This window comes from Gopherus flavomarginatus, chromosome 15, assembly GCF_025201925.1.
Source record: "Gopherus flavomarginatus isolate rGopFla2 chromosome 15, rGopFla2.mat.asm, whole genome shotgun sequence".
NCBI lineage: Eukaryota > Metazoa > Chordata > Testudines > Testudinidae > Gopherus > Gopherus flavomarginatus.
In genome coordinates this window covers 26598417-26614403 of record NC_066631.1, presented here as the reverse complement: position 1 = coordinate 26614403, position 15987 = coordinate 26598417, and the positions used below count along the sequence as shown (strand labels likewise).

The following is a 15987-nucleotide window of genomic DNA, read 5'->3' as shown; positions in this document are numbered from 1 at the left end:
TGTGGTACTCATCCAAGCTCCACCCACAAACCAGGCTCCACTTACAAAATAATCTGCATCCTTTTAAATGCCAAACTGAGATGCTACTTATGGTAAACTGTGCAGATGTTCCAAATATGATTGTGTGTTGTCAGCTGTCCCTCGATGGGGTTTGTATATATCTATGGACTGTGCTGGCGTCCTTTGGCTTGATTTCCCCTTGCTAGAGCTCAGATGTTCTGTTAAGGTACTTGGGTTTGGCTACTTCTTGATTGGGGAGAAAAATAAGTGGCACTATATCCCAGGTTTCATCCTCTTGGGGCACCAAAATTAAATGTCACTCTCAGTAGATTGTGCAGATTTTCAAAATATCGTCTCTGTCATGCTTTAATCAATAGTGTAATAGACAACAATGTTGAGATTTAAATTAGCATCACTGGGGAGTTAACACTTCACTGAGATGAACTGGGTCAGTTAACATCTCTTGGAATGATTATTTTATGTTCATTGCAAACTCAGGCAAGCATCACTATGTTGATTAAATTTGGGTCACATTCTGTGAGTTATATTTGCAACCATGAGATATATATAGAGACTTGATTTTTAAACGAAAGGTAAGGTGCTGGAGAACAAGAAGGCAGTTGGGGAGAGGTGTAGCTAAGGGGCAGATTAAGCTCTCTGTACTTCTAACTTCTTGAATTTGAAAGGCTATGAGAGAGTTTTCAGTGGAGATGTTAAGGTTTAAATGAAAGATTTTCTGTCATAGACTCAGATTTCGATAAAAACGGAGTACATTCCAGGCTGGGAATTTGGTAGGCTACTGAGAGGTCCTGGTTATCTTGTGTAGCATGAAAATATTATCTAAGAAGAAACTAAAAACCATGGCAGTTTATCACCACAGACAGCCAAATACAGCGAATGCCTTGGCAACACCCATCAAGACTGTCGTTTCAGATGTCAGGTTGCCAGGCTGAAGGGAACACTCTTTTGGTCACCTTCCAGAAGAGGAAGATTCAAAAGTTGAGGGGCTTCCGTCAGACAGACAATAAGGTGCCAGCCCCATATGTCTACCTGGTTCATTACATTGTGAGAACTGCAGTGACAGCAGCAGATACGAAGGACAAAAGTGGGGGTGTAAGAATTCATTTAACTATTAACTTCACACACACAGCATAGAGAACTCTTCCTCAAAGTGCATATGTGGAGTTTGTTTCTTTCTGTCCGCAGAGTGAGAGGATGAGTTCTCTAAATATGCCAGTGTGCGTTTATTGCCAAGAGAAAGCAAGAATACTCCTATTTCAGCAGCCATCATTGCTGTACCTGGCTTGGAGAGTCTTTGAATGATTTCAGCTTCTGGTGCTACCAAGGAAGTTGTTACTATCTGGCTTCTGTACAAATTCTACTCTGGTTCCTATCTGCACTGAGAGATCCTAGTTTTGTGGTCTTTTCTGAGGTGAGGTTGGGTTTTTATTTTTTAAAGCATGGATTCTCAGACTTCCCCATTGCGTGGACCATGATGGTTTCATGGAGCATCTCCCCTCCCAGTCACAATTGCATAGACTAATTTCCATCCCACTGGCAATAGAATAACAGCCCTGGGGCAGCTACAGCAATGGCTTATGTGGGAAAGTAATGCTAGGAAAATAGGCAGTGGAATCATCACCATGTGACCAGTCAGCAATCCATGGACCACAATTTGGGAACCATTATTTTTCAGTATTCTTTCTTCTCTTTTTATCAACTGCTCACAAGGGGATGCTTTCTCTATATATGACAAATCAGCCAATGTTTAGGGATGTATTTTTAACTGACAGATTTTGTGCAGGAGCATATACTCTTTAATACATATGTGTGGGTCCTAGTATAGGGCGCATGAAACACACTCCACTACTTTCTCTGACCTGTTGGATGTAGTCTTTCATCTCTGATTCTTGGTCACTTGTTCAGATCTAATTTTGTTTGGTAGTGACTGAAAGTTGTTACCACCTAATAGGTGTTGAGAGGCCTCTAGGAAATGTGCTTAGTGGTCTGAGCCCAGCTCTCAGTGGACAGGCATCCATGTCACAAAGACACAACCACCACCGATGCTAATTGACCCCCTTGCTGTCAGATAAATTAAGGATTGAATTGAGTGTGGAGGTGAGCTCTCCTCTTTTCTTGATAGAGCCACATTGGAAAGGCAGCGTGGGGAGGCTTACTCTGGCATTGTCCATCTGTCTTATCGATAAATGGGATTTCAGTCTCCAGGGCTGTTAGTTTGGCACTTTTCCTGATTGTAGTGTCCCCATTTGTAGTGTCAGATGACTTAGGAGCTCATATGATGTGTAAGGAACTTACACAAGTTTAGTTTTCAGTGTCCCTTCTTATCAGGAAAATGAATTATTTCACTTCAAAGGGTCTCCTACTTGATTAACAAATAGGCTTTATGTAGCTAATTAAGTTGTATTTGCACTACAGAACAGTAATCCAATCTCCTGTGATCTAAATGTATTCCTGCTTAAGACAGGAGGGTATGAATTGTATATGATTTACCCCAGCTGATTCTGTGAAACTCCACATCACTGAATAAAGTAGTTTGTCTCACCTGTTTAATTACCCACAGAATATTGTCTTCCTGGAGCATAAAGAAGACAAATGTCATATAGAAAAAATCCTTTGAATGGACTACATTAAGAAATGAACCTGCTATAATATACTTTTTTATTATTATTACACATAGAAGAGACTCATCTGAGACTTTACAGATACAGCAGAATCTTTGTATATCCCTTCAGAGAAGTTATTTCTTTATATGCTTATCTCAAAACTGAGTGTAGAAAATTAGACACAAAAATGACATTAAAGGAACATTAAGAACATAAGGTCAGCCATACTGGGTCAGACGAAAGGTCCATCTAGCCCAGTGCCCTGTCTTCTGACAGTGGCCAATGCCAGGTGCTTTAGAGGGAATGAACAGAACAGGTTATCATCAAGTGATCCATCCTTTGTCACCCATTCTCAGTTTCTGGCCAGCAGGCTAGGGACACCATCCTTGCCCAAGAGTGGAAAGTCACCCACCTAGAAGTTAGGAAATGCCAGAATTAAGATTGCCTATGAAACCTCAGTTTTGCCCTCCGTGTGCATATGGATTAGGATACAGTCTTCAGTTATATGATTGCATGGTATTTTTTCCACAGAATGCCAACCTCATTCAGGGTACAGAATAGTTGGTGCACTGGGGGATAAATCAGGATTGTGTAGTAAACTGCTATCTGGAGGACCCCTGCCTCATTTGTTTCAGAAATTGGAAGGTGGAATGAGGCAGAGGATTGCAGAAAGAGAAAGAAGGGTCTCCTGGCTAAAGGCAGTTGAAAGCCATCCTTGAGAATTGGATTCTATCCCTGCCTCTGCCGCAGAGTTCATTTGTGATGCTGGGTAAGTCACTTAATTCAAACTTTTTACAGGAGCTCACTAAATGTGCGTTCCTCATTTTATGGATGTCTGCCTTGAGATCCTGGGGTCAGATTTGCAGAAGTGTTAAACTGCTGAATTTGATCAGAGCTGTGCTTTGAACACATAAAGTGCTGTATAATGCAAAATATACTGAAAAATCAGGTCCTGTGCATGTCAAATTAAGCATCTAACATTAGTGGACATTTATGATCTTAATCTCTCTCTGCCTCGGTTCCCGAATATGTATAATAGGGATAATATTACCCACTCATCTCACAGGAGTAGTGTGAAAACAAATCAATTCATGTTTGTGAATCACTTGGTATTATAGTAATGAGCATCATAAAAAAGCCAATGTGGAAATTAATAATTCTGTCTTCAGAGCAGGATTTGACTATTGTGAAGTTAATAAGACCTAGGGCCACACATGGAACAGAGAAGAGAAAAGAAAATACTGAATAACTGCTCATTAATTCAGAACCTTCCATATTGTACACTGAATGAAACAAGGACCCGTGGAAAAATTAGTATGTGATCATGTAATTAAAGAATATTGTAACCCATGCATAAAGGGACCAAATTTAGATTGTACAGGCAATCTTAGTTCTGGCATTTCTGAACTTTTGAGTGCTCAGTTTTGCAACTTCAATAATCCTTTAGCATAGTTTGTGTGTGTAATTTCCTGTGGTTTTTAAAACAGAAAATTGGAAAAAAAAAAATCCTTCTGTGAAGGAGCAGAGAGACTACAGCTGGGCACAGCAGGGATTAAAGAACACCTGTGGGTTCAGTTAGTCCCACCCCGTTATACCTGCAACCAATGCCAGGCCTGGATGGGGAGGAAGATCCATCTCCCCTGGTTAGGAGTTGAGCAACACAGGACCCTGGGCCAGGTCCTGAGGCAGAAGGAGGGGTCAGTCCCCCTCCAGTCCCCCTAACCAATGATCTAGCCACTAGGCTGCCCAGCCACTGAGGGCCCTATTACACCGTCACATGGCATCAGTGACACCCACATTGTTTATCAACAGGTTGGACCCTTTAGATTCTCCATACAGACCTCTGAGCTTAACAGAGTAACTGATAGCAATAGTAGGTTGGAATAGTAGAGGATGTCATCCTGTGTGTGGGCTGGCACTAGAAGGGAATGAGACACACTGTGCCAGTGGTTTCACACGTATTTGCTGACAGCAGAGGAAATGGTGAGACTTGGAAATCTTGGGTTCCATTCTAGACTCTGGAGGGAAATATTGTCTAGTGGCCACAGGCCCTCCTTCTGCTCTTGTTCCCCCCAAACCTGACCTTCTTTCCCTGTGTTCTCCAATTTGTCTTTGTCCCAGTCCTATATCTTCCTGACCCTGGCTACTTTTCCCAGTCTCCTAACCTAGGCAGTCACACTCTGAACTTCTCAGGCTTCTTATCCCAGTCTCCTTGCCCAACCAGTCCTGCTCTTCCTCTGTTGACTCCCCATCTGAGAGCTAGACTCTCTCCCTCATCCAATCTCAGCTCCTTGCCTGTTTCTTTTGCCCAGCTAATCCTAGTTCCCCCTCCCCACACCCTGACTCCTCATCAGATCTATGTCAGGCATCCCTCTGTTCCCCATGCCCCCCATCTGGTTTCCAGTCTGTCTGCTTGCGCAGCCAGTCTCCCATTTTCTGTTCCCGCTGGCTCCTCGTCTGATCTCTCTACTATCCTTGCTTGATTCCCAGTTCCCCTGGCTCCCGATAACACTCTCTTTATCCAAGTCCCAGTCTCCCTTAAAAATCCATTACTCGCTTGCCAAGAAATACTGCTTTTTTTAAAATGATGGTAACTGTGTTCATGGTAAGACACAATGGACCCAGTTGCCCTGTCACATGGATGCAAATGAGGATTAATTTCTTTTATATCAATTTCACAACTAGGTGTTGCCATGTAATAAGGATCTTAACGGCAGCGCTAAATTTTATATGGTGGGAAGCCTCTCAAGTCCCAGACTCTTGGAGGCTTTAAAAATTGTTCCAGAAAGTTTGAACTGCATCCTCGACATACAAGGAGATGTTGCCAAAATGCACATAGCTGGTGGTGAAAGTAATTTTGCCTTTAAGCTTCTAAGAGGGTATTACAAACAATAATGAGATTAACAGTTGACAGTTTTTATCAGACAACACTTGTGAATAAATGTCACTTTAAGCATCCCAGCTCTGACAAACTACAGATTGTCCAGACATGCAGCACTTGCTTTACAATCTCAATAGTGGTTCTTCCAGAGGGAGCTGTTTTTGCGGCATGTATGATGTTAGCTATAGTCATGTGACTCTTCAACCAGCAAAGAGACATAAATATCCAGACATAGGACTGGATCCTGCCTGTGCCTGCATGTTTCTGCAGGGAGGAGAAGGTTTTGAGGCAGTCACATATTTTTGTGCAGTTATCAAAAAGGGATGGAGGATCCAGACTGTAAATTTGCCATGGTGCACAAAAGACTAGGAGATCTGCCTGCCTAATGCCCAGCGGTGGGTCTAGCTTTTTTCCCACCCCAAGCACGGCAGGCAGGCTGCCTTTGGCGGCTTGCCTGCGGGAGGTCCGCCGGTCCCGCAGCTTTGGCATACCCACCGCTGAATCTGCAGGACCGGCAGACCTCCTGCAGGCAAGCTGCCGAAGGCTGCCTGACTGCCACCCTCACAGGGACTGGCAGGGTGCCCCGTGCGGCTTGCCGCCTCAGGCATATGCTTGTAGCGCTGGTGCCTGCAGCCACCATTGCTAATGCCATTTAAGGTGCAGTAAGGGACATGACCGAGTCACAGTACAGATGTCTATATGCTCCTATCCATATGCACAACAATCATTAGCCCGTGAACCTTTTGCTCTGCGAAGGCAGCAAACATTCCCCCATGGTGCTTTAAACCAGTTCTACATTTGGCATCCTGCCTTCTCCTAGTAGGATGAGTATTTGCCACTGCCTGCTGTATTCAGGCTGTTAGTTGGGCCATGATCTGGTTCTTGGCTACATAGCACCACATCACTCGTTTCAGTTTGATCTTTACAGAAGGACAGCATGCGTAATTTCTTTGTGTTATTCCAAGTGTATTTCCTATTAAAAACAATTAGTGTATTTTAAGATCCTTTTATATAGTGTGTGAAATTTCTAATGATTAAAACACCACTCTGGGGACTGGGGATGCCTTGTGTTTATTGTTATCTAATTAAGCTTTTTCAAGAAGTTAGTGTAATTGGGAGCAACGCCACTGACGTCTGTGGTTATCTTGTCAATTCAAATATGAGGTAATTTTCAGTGCACAGATCTTGTTTTAAAAAAAAATCATTCCAATAAAGTAATGTATGAAGGCTCATTTGAGCTTCAGTTTTCAGCAGATCAGTGGAATCTTTGTTAAACTTTTGACTCTTTCAGTGGTTGTTTATAGATACTTGAATCCAAAGTGGAGGGCTTTGCCGCTCAGTTTGTAAATATAGGGATAAGCGCAAGGAGCTGATTATGGATATTCCCACTAGCACAATTTATTATATATAAAGACAATTTCTAATTAGAATAATCCCATGTCTCTATGTTGAGTTACATGGTAATGAAAACTATTCCCCATGGCAGAAGCAGTATGAGCCAGTGAAACCCACTCGCAAGACATCCAGTACAGAGCATTAGAACAAAAGCATTCAGAAGAAAGCTAGTTTGAGGCCAGGGTATTAAGCATTGTCTGAAGCTTTGTTAGTAAGTGTTCAGAAACCTGAGGGCTTTACTTGATTCACAAAAAATTGAGCAGATTTCCACAGGAAAGGTAAGAATAGGTATAGAGTTGCTAGTGGAGATGACAGTGCTCTTCATCTGAATGCTGATAGGGCTGACAGATTACAATTTGCAATGTTCCATCTTGACTTAAGCGCCTGGTATCTGAAATACTCAGATACTCTGATGATAGCTGTGGGACATGCAACTGATGATAGTGATTATTAATTATTTGTATTCCCATAGTGCCTAGGAGCCCTTGTCATGGATCAGGACCCCATTGTGCTAGGTGTTGTATAAACAGAAAACAAAGAGATGTCTTATGACTGCAAGAGGTAGGATTGGTGGACTTGGGACTTTCCATTGTCTTCATGAGGCTTCATTGCTTTTGGCCAATGTTCTTCATGTGCCTTTGAACGTGGTCTAACAAGCACACATACGCGGTATGTTGTGTGTTGTTTTTTTTTAAAGGGTGCTTTAGGAACCTAATTTTCCATTAATAGTACATGATGAGATTTGTAATTCCTTTGCACTCTTTGCAGAAGATTTCACTTTAAATGAACCATGAATCTTAGCAGCTGGATAGAGAGGTTTACAGTGGATTTAATGTGTGGAGGTTTGGACATTATCAAGTCATTTACAGCCACAAAGTTAACCTAGATAGGCAAAAGTAACACTTTTCCTACTATTCACCTCTTAAGTTTCAAAAATAGCTCTCTGACTAATTAAGCTGCATTCATTTGAAACAGAACATTCTGAAGGAACATGCTGATGACGACCAGAATCTTGCCATTTCGGGGGTCCCCGTGGTAGCCTGGCCTAAGAAGACCACAAAGGTAATAAGTCACATTTGCTATCTTTGCCTTTTAATCATTTCAGTGCAAGGTTTCTGTGTTCACTGTTATAGTTTGATAAGGCATTTTAGGGGCTGTTTGCTTTCTTATGATTGAGCCCATATGTTAATTGGCTTATAAGTCAATCAGATGGTGAAATACAGCATTCAAATGCCTCCATAGAGAGACTGTTTCACTTCCAGTTTTAAAAAAATCTGTTTAGTCCTTATTTACGCATTTGAATATTTAAAAACAACTAGAAATGGTACTGTTTTCAGACACTTTTCACATTTATGCAACAAGAGCATTAATGTAAAAATTTGAAATTTGACAGCCAGTTATTAAACCATGATAAAGTTTGAGAATGTTCCATGTGCAGGGCCAGTGAGATTCCATGCGCAGGGCCAGTTAGACAGACAGACAACTGCAGGGTTTCAATGTGTGGATGAGGCGATGGTGTAGGGAGTTGGAGTTTAGATTTATTAGGAACTGGGGAAACTTGTAGGAAAGGGAGAGCCTATACAGGAAGGATGGGCTCCACCTAAACCAGAATGGAACCAGATTGCTGGCACTTAAAATTAAAAAGGTTGTAGCACAGTTTTTAAACTAAAGGCTGCGGGTAAAGCTGACAGGTGCGGAGGAGCACGTGGTTCAGACAGAGACATCTCTTAAGGGAGGATCTATTAATGGAGATTCTCTATGTCCTAGTAAGGAGAAGAGGATGGTAGATGATAAAATAGAATATGATGAGAAAATGCAAAGTAAAAATCTGAAATGAACCAAACTGTACCATAGAATCTCTATGGATAGTAATTCCATGCTCTAATAATAATATAGCAGTAGGTATATATTACCAACCTCCTGACCAGGGGACGGTGATAGTGACTGTGAAATGCTCAGGGAGATTACAGAGGCTATAAAAATAAAAAATGCAATAATAGTGGGGGATTTCAACTGCCCCCATATTGACTAGGTACATGTCACCTAAGGACAGGATTGCGGAGAAACTAAATGAATTATTTCCATCAGTCTTCACGGCTGAGGATGTGAGGAAGATTTACAAACCTGAGCCATTCTTTTTAGGTGACAAATCTGAGGAACTGTCCCAGATTGAGGTGTCATTAGAGACAGTTTTGGAACAAATTGATAAACTAAACAGTAATAAATCCCCAGGACCAGATGGTATTCCCCCAAAGGTTCTAAAGGAACTCAAATGTGAAATTGCAGAACTACTAACTGTAGTTTGTAACTTATCATTTAAATCAGCTTCCGTACCAAATGACTGGAAGATAGCTAATGTGATGCCAGTTTTTAAAAAGGGCTCCAGAGGTGATTCTGGCAATTACAGGCCGGTAAGCCTGACTTCAGTACTAGGCAAACTGGTTGAAACTGTAGTAAAGAACGAAATTGTCAGACACATAGATTAACATAATTTGTTGGGGAAAAGTCAACATAGTTTTTGTAAAGGGAAATCATCCCTCACCAATCGATTAGCATTCTTTGTGGGGGTCAATAAGCATGTGGACAAGGGGGATCCAGTGGATATAGTGTATTTAGATTTTCAGAAAGCCTTTGACAAGGTCCCTTACCAAAGGCTCTTAAGCAAAATACATTGTCATGAGATAAGAGGGAAGGTTCTCTCATGGATTGATAACTGTTAAAGATAGGAAACAAAGGGTTGGAATAAATGGTCAGTTTTCAGAATGGAGAGAGGTAAATAGTGGTGTCTCTTACGGATCTGTACTGGGCCCAGTCCTATTTAACATATTCATAAATGATCTGGGAAAAGGGCTGAACAGTGAAGTGGCAAAATTTGCAGCTCATACAAAACTACTCAAGATGGGTAAGTCCCAGGCAGACTGTGAAGAGCTACAAAAGGATCTCACAAAACTAGGTGACTAGGAAACAAAATGGCAGATGAAATTCAGTGTTGATAAATGCAAAGTAATGCACACTGAAAACATAATCCCAACTATACATATAAAATGATGAGGTCCAAATTACCGCTCAAGAACGAGATCTTGGAGTCATTGTGGACAGTTCTCTGAAAACATCCACTCAATGTGCAGTGGCAGTCAAAAAAGCAAACAGAATGTTGGGAATCATTAAGAAAGAGAGAGATAATAAAATAGTATCATATTGCCTCTATATAAATCCATAGATGTGGCACTCCCACATCATGAGTACTGTGTGTAATGTGGTCGTCTGATCTCAAAAAAGATATATTGGAATTGGAAAAGGTTCAGAAAAGGCCAGCATAAATGATTAAGGGTATGGAATGGCTGCCGTGTGAGGAGAGATTAATAAAACTGGGACTTCTCAGCTTGGAAAAAAGACGACTTAGGGGTGATATGAGAGAGATCTATAAAATCATGACAGGTGTGGAGAAAGTAAATAAGGAAGTGTTATTTATTTCTCATAACACAAGAACTAGGGGTCACCAAATGAAATTAATAGGCAACAGGTTTAAAACAAACAAAAGGAAGTACTTTTTCACACAATGCACAGTCAGCCCGTGGAACTCTTTGCCAGAGGATGTTGTGAAGGCCAGGACTACAGCCGGGTTCAAAAAAGAGCTAGATAAGTTCATGGAGGATAGGTCCATCAATGGCTATTAGCCAGGATGGGCAGGGATGGTGTCTGGGGACCTAGCATTGGCTACTGTTGGAAGACAGCGTGTGGGGCTAGGTGGACCTTTGGTCTGACCCAGTATGGCTGTGCTTATATTCTTATTAATGTTAGTGCCTGTTTTAAAAACAGAGAATTGCTTATATATGCAGTAAATGCTTTTGACGGAAGAGAGAATGTTTAATGATTAGACCAGGAGATTGACTCCTGTGTTCTAATCCCAGGTGTGTAGCGTATTACAAGTCACTTATGTTCTCGGTGTCTCAGTTTCCCCATCTGGATATTGTGAATAGTACTCTTCTTCTTTCACAAGGGTATTGTGAGGCTTAATTAATGTTTATAATGCATTGGAACTCATTAGCTCAATGGTGATGAAAAACGACAGTGTATTTAAATAGTGGCATATTTACTAAATTCCACAGTTACACAACCCTAGCAGCAGCTCTGTTACATTAGAAAACATTTTATTGCTTATGTTTTTACTGTCCTTTTGTATTGTATTAGATTCATAATACATAATTTCTCCAAAATATCATTTTCAACAAAGATCACATTTCTTTCTGAAAATGTGTTTACTGTTGTTACAAGTAACTCATAAAATCACTAGAAAGAGACTAGAGAATAAAATAATTTATCTTTTTTTCATCTTTTTTTTTTTCCAGTTTATCTACTTTTAGCATAATCTTTCAGTCCTTCTCTTCTATGATCAATCATTTCTCCCAGTTTATGTGGCTCTTTCATATAGCAACAAGGGAGAGTAAAACTTAAAAAAAAAAAAATTGTTGTTGAGATTTTAAACCTCAAAAAATGTCAGGGAAGACTGAGGCAGATGTAAGACTTGAAATACTTTTCAGTTATTTTTTCAACTTTTTATTTTTTAGATTTCAGATTGATGTCTCATTAAATACACATTTATGTTCTAGATGGTAATTACTTTATAGGAACCAGCAGTTTTTATAGTGTATTATATATATATATATATATATATATATATATATATATATATATATATATATTTTAAAACCTTTCTAATTAAATAATTACCACAGAAATTAGGTGGCACCAAAGGAGCCAAATTAATAAATAACATAGGTCTTAAAAAAAACTGCCTAATTTCATCCTGACTTGGAAGAGTGGAATGACCTTCAAGTATCTGCTTAATGGAAATAACATGTTTTAACAACCTGGGTAACTACCTGAGAGAGATGTTTTAGAAGCCTTCTATGGAAGTTTCATTTTTAAATAAACTATGAAATTATACAGAGTAAAAAACTATTAGCCTAATTTTCAAAGGGGGAGGGCCAGTCAGAAATTGTATAAGCAATTTTGCACATGCAACTTTTTGCTCAGCTATTTCTTTCTGCATTCGTTTATGTGCCTGCCCATACACAAAACATCTGATCAGAAACTTGTAAGAGGATGCTTTAGAAAATGTGGCCTATTATAATTAACTAATATTTAGGAGTTGACAAACTCATCAGAGCTGGGAAATTTAAAATGAGAGTCAACACTATCCTCGGCTCCTCAGCGAGTCTTTAATGGAGTATTTGCTTTACTTGTACATTTCCTGGCTTTGGGAGTTTAAAGTTGTTGTATAGATATTTTTGAAAGATTATTTTTTATTAGTAGTACCTCTATTCGGTTAAAGTCCACTTAACCAGAACTGTTGGTTACCTGAAATTAAATTGGCTGTACTGAGCTCAGTTGGTCAGGACACAGGGTTTATCTATCATCCAAAAGCTGTTGCTATTAAAAGTTGCTGATTAAACCACATCCTAGAGGGCATTTGGCACAAATGTTTTCTTTTAATTTCTTTCTTTTCCGTGGTTATTCTTTGTTGTTGCACAGATTCCACATATCAATTGGTCTATGGTAGTGCAAGTCGTACTCTGGATGCCACTGTATGCAGTGTGCTTGTGTTACCACTAGTCCCTACTGCAGAAAATAAGAATAGTAAAATATTTTTATAGACTCTCTGTTTGACTATAAATGGGCAAATCTTTACTGGTAACATTTTAGTGCCTACGTGACATACTTTGACTTCACTTTTGAAAATGTGACTTAGGCTCCTAAGTCACGTAAACATTTTTTAAAAGTTTATCTGACCACGATAGGCAGATGGAAGGCACTTAGATACTACAGTAATGGTTAGCAGTAAAAAACCTCAAGATATTGATAGGCAGCATACTCTCCACTCCACCACTGTTGATAGCTGCTTATTGTGTCACCTGTTGAGAGACATTAAATGGAGCAAGACCTCTGTGACCAGAGGACAAACAATGTGTGGGATTTATAAAATAAAACTAACAAAATAAGATCAAAGACCTTTTGTGCTGCATCCCTTGTGATTGTGGCTTAGGGTAACAACTAGGATCTTAATACTGATGTGTGGATTTTGTAGGTTCAAAGTTTGTTAGGCTTCCTGTCCACCTTTAAATTGGAACCCTTGATGTTTATTTACAGTAACACTGTTGAGGATGAGAAATGCAACATATTTGTGTTTTAATCTTACATCTTCTTTGAAAACCCATTGGCTATGTGTGTTTTAACCTTTTTGGTACTTCTTTTCCTTTAACTACTTTAAAAGTCAGTGCAAGCATCCCAGTGCTGAAGAACAACCCTGCAATAATAAATGAATACGCACAGCAAACAGTAACAAACATGGATGGAAAATCTATAAAGAACCAGGCTTCAGTTTCAGATTTCCAAACAAGAACATAGATTACAAAATATGAAAAATCCCTTGTAGTGTTCTTTTTAAAATATGTTTTTCTTAATCTGTAATTAGCATGAATCATGTCTTGAGATAAAATACAGAAATGCATTTTGGGTGGATAATGGACAAATAATTGTGAGTTGGTATTTTCTCAGTAAAGTTCTGAATGGATAAGTATTAATGTCATAGAAACCACCTCCACAGTTGGTAATAGTTAGTCCTCTTGTATCGTAACAGAGAAGCCAAGGATTGAATGGGCTAGAGAGACTTGTCTTAGAATTGGTTCTTTGAGGCCAGAGTTGATGCATATTGTCTAGGCAATGTGGGGGGGAAGCTTATGTAAGGAGAAGGTGGGGAGTATTTCACAGGCCTTGATTCCCCTTCCCCCTTTTCCATCCCAGAGCCCCTTTAATGAGGGAGAAGATTTGAAACAGGAAAAATCCTTCCGGGTGATAAAACTGGTCAGTAGAATGTTGGGGCTTGAAGGTCTTAGGGGTTCCATGACTGTTGAACACAAGACAGGGCAGCTGAAGCCACATGGGTATTTTTGCTTTTGTAGTGCACAGTGTACGAAGCATACCCAAATATGTAACAGCTTCCTTCTCGAGAGCCTTACAGTCTAATGGGACAGCAAGTATCCTACAGCACAGTACCACACAGAGAGAGAATGGCAAGAAGAGAGCATTGTAGCTGGGATGCTGGCTACAAGGGTGAGGAGTATCATCTCATTCCAAGTTCCTGAAGAAAAGCTAGAGAAATGATGTGAAGATCAGGAAGAAGAGGTAGTGAGCAGATGACGTGGTTCCTGCTGTCTTCAGGGAGAAGTCACCAGAAGAGATTTAGAAAGACAGAGCTACAGATGGAGAAAGAAGAATAAAGCGAATGCTGAATGCCAAAACTTACAAAAGAAAAGGGAAATGATTCTAAAGAAAGGATGGGAAAAGCCCAGAAATGAAGGGAAGAAGGAAGGAAGTGAGAAAGCAGAGAAAGGAAATAGGAAAAGTTTGAGAAGAGATGCAGAAAAACAAAGACCAGAGAAAACAAAGAGCAGAAGAAGAGGACCACTGGCAAAGCAGAAAACCCCTGTGGAGAAGGAAAGTAATTCAGTAGTATAAGGGCTTGTTTAATTATGATATTGAATTGCTATTGAAAGAAAATTCATTTAATAATTGGAATTGCATTAAAATACACTGCAAATAATATGTTCATATTTAAAATTGAGTCATAGTTTGTATTATGCATTATCAGCCTGTATGAAGAGCCACCAACATGCTCGGCTCTGTACAAGATGCAAAACAAAACTAGTCCTTGCAGAATCTAAAATTTTGGGGTCTCTTGCTGACCCTCTCTCCCAAACTCATGATTCGTAACGAGTGAGCTAGTGGATACACAGGCATGTTAGCATAGCTGGGCATCAGGAAACACCTGCCACACATTGCAGTCCTCCTTCCTCCTTACACTTGTGCTGCATAGGGGATATTTTACCTTTCCTGTGACTAAAGAAGTGGTTCTCTGGCTCAGGTAGGGCTGTCAGTTTCATTTCATCTTTTCATGAGCACTAAAAATTAATTTGATTTAAAAAAACAGAAGTGATGACAAGTGATGATGGGGGGTTTAAAGTGAAAAGGTGATATAGAAGAGAGGAAGAATGGTCTTGGAGTTAATGTGCAGGAATGGGAGATGGGGAGCTTCAGTTCTGGGTTCTGTTCCCAATTCTGTTGCAGTCTCCCTGTGTGACATTAGGCAAATCGCACATTTTCTATGCCTTTGTTTCTCCATATAAAATGAGGATGATGCTTCTGTACTTTACAAGGCTGTTGTGGGGCTGAATTCATGTTTATAAAGTACTTGGATATTATAGGAAATGGTAGAAGGTAGAAGCATGTGATTCATATCATATATAACACTTCTGGATCATATTTGTTCATTTTAAAGATGTAAAAGATCCTTCATTCATGTTAATACTTCCAATTCATCCTAGTTTATAAAACTCCAACATCCACCCATCTCTTGCAATTAATCTTTCAATAGCAATAAGATTCTAACATATCTTTTCCTGTAGCTGGAGAGCAAGTGATAGTAGCTGATTTTTAAAAATTGCCACATTTCAAGAGTGATTTGTTTAATAAAACCTTTGGCTATGCCCAGGAGCCTAGGATCCATACAGCAATTCCTTATTGAGAAGTCAGGAATATGGAGCTTTAATAGATTTCTGAAACCTGCATGATCAGTATATTTGACTGACGTATATTTTCAGACTCGGGGATGAGGTGGGGGGTGGGGGAATTTTCCAAATTGGCTGCCTAATTTGTGTGTAGTAATGGACACGTAGGGTCACTTACTCATTCTGGGTGTGTGTGCACGCATATAGATTAGGTGGCCAGCTTTTTAACTGTGGCCCATTGCCTGTATATGTGAAAATGTGGTAGAATCCCAAGGTTGTGACTCACGTGGGGGATGCAAAGTTTTATCTGGAGAATTGGGACACCGGGAGACATGCTAGCACCTTGTTAGAGACGAAGGCTCAGATAGTCAGAATTTGGGTCCTGGAAATTCTACTGTATATATTGATTTAGACCCAGTCCTGTAGGCCTTACTTCAGGTATTTAGGTTCTGAGGGAGTGTGGCCTAAGTAAGGACTGCATGATTTGTTCCTTAAGGCATTTCTGCACTGTAGCTGGGAG

At 40.0% G+C, this 15987-nt stretch overlaps 1 protein-coding gene across 1 annotated transcript in view; it reads left to right on the top strand.

Annotated features, from left to right (window-relative positions):
* The window catches only part of KDM2B (lysine demethylase 2B), a 185209-nt gene that overhangs the window by 120611 nt on the left and 48611 nt on the right, over nucleotides 1-15987 (top strand). The window contains exon 12 of the mRNA XM_050923908.1: nucleotides 7876-7962. Coding sequence (XP_050779865.1) covers nucleotides 7876-7962 — 87 coding nt within the window. The remainder of the gene's footprint in view (nucleotides 1-7875; nucleotides 7963-15987) is intronic.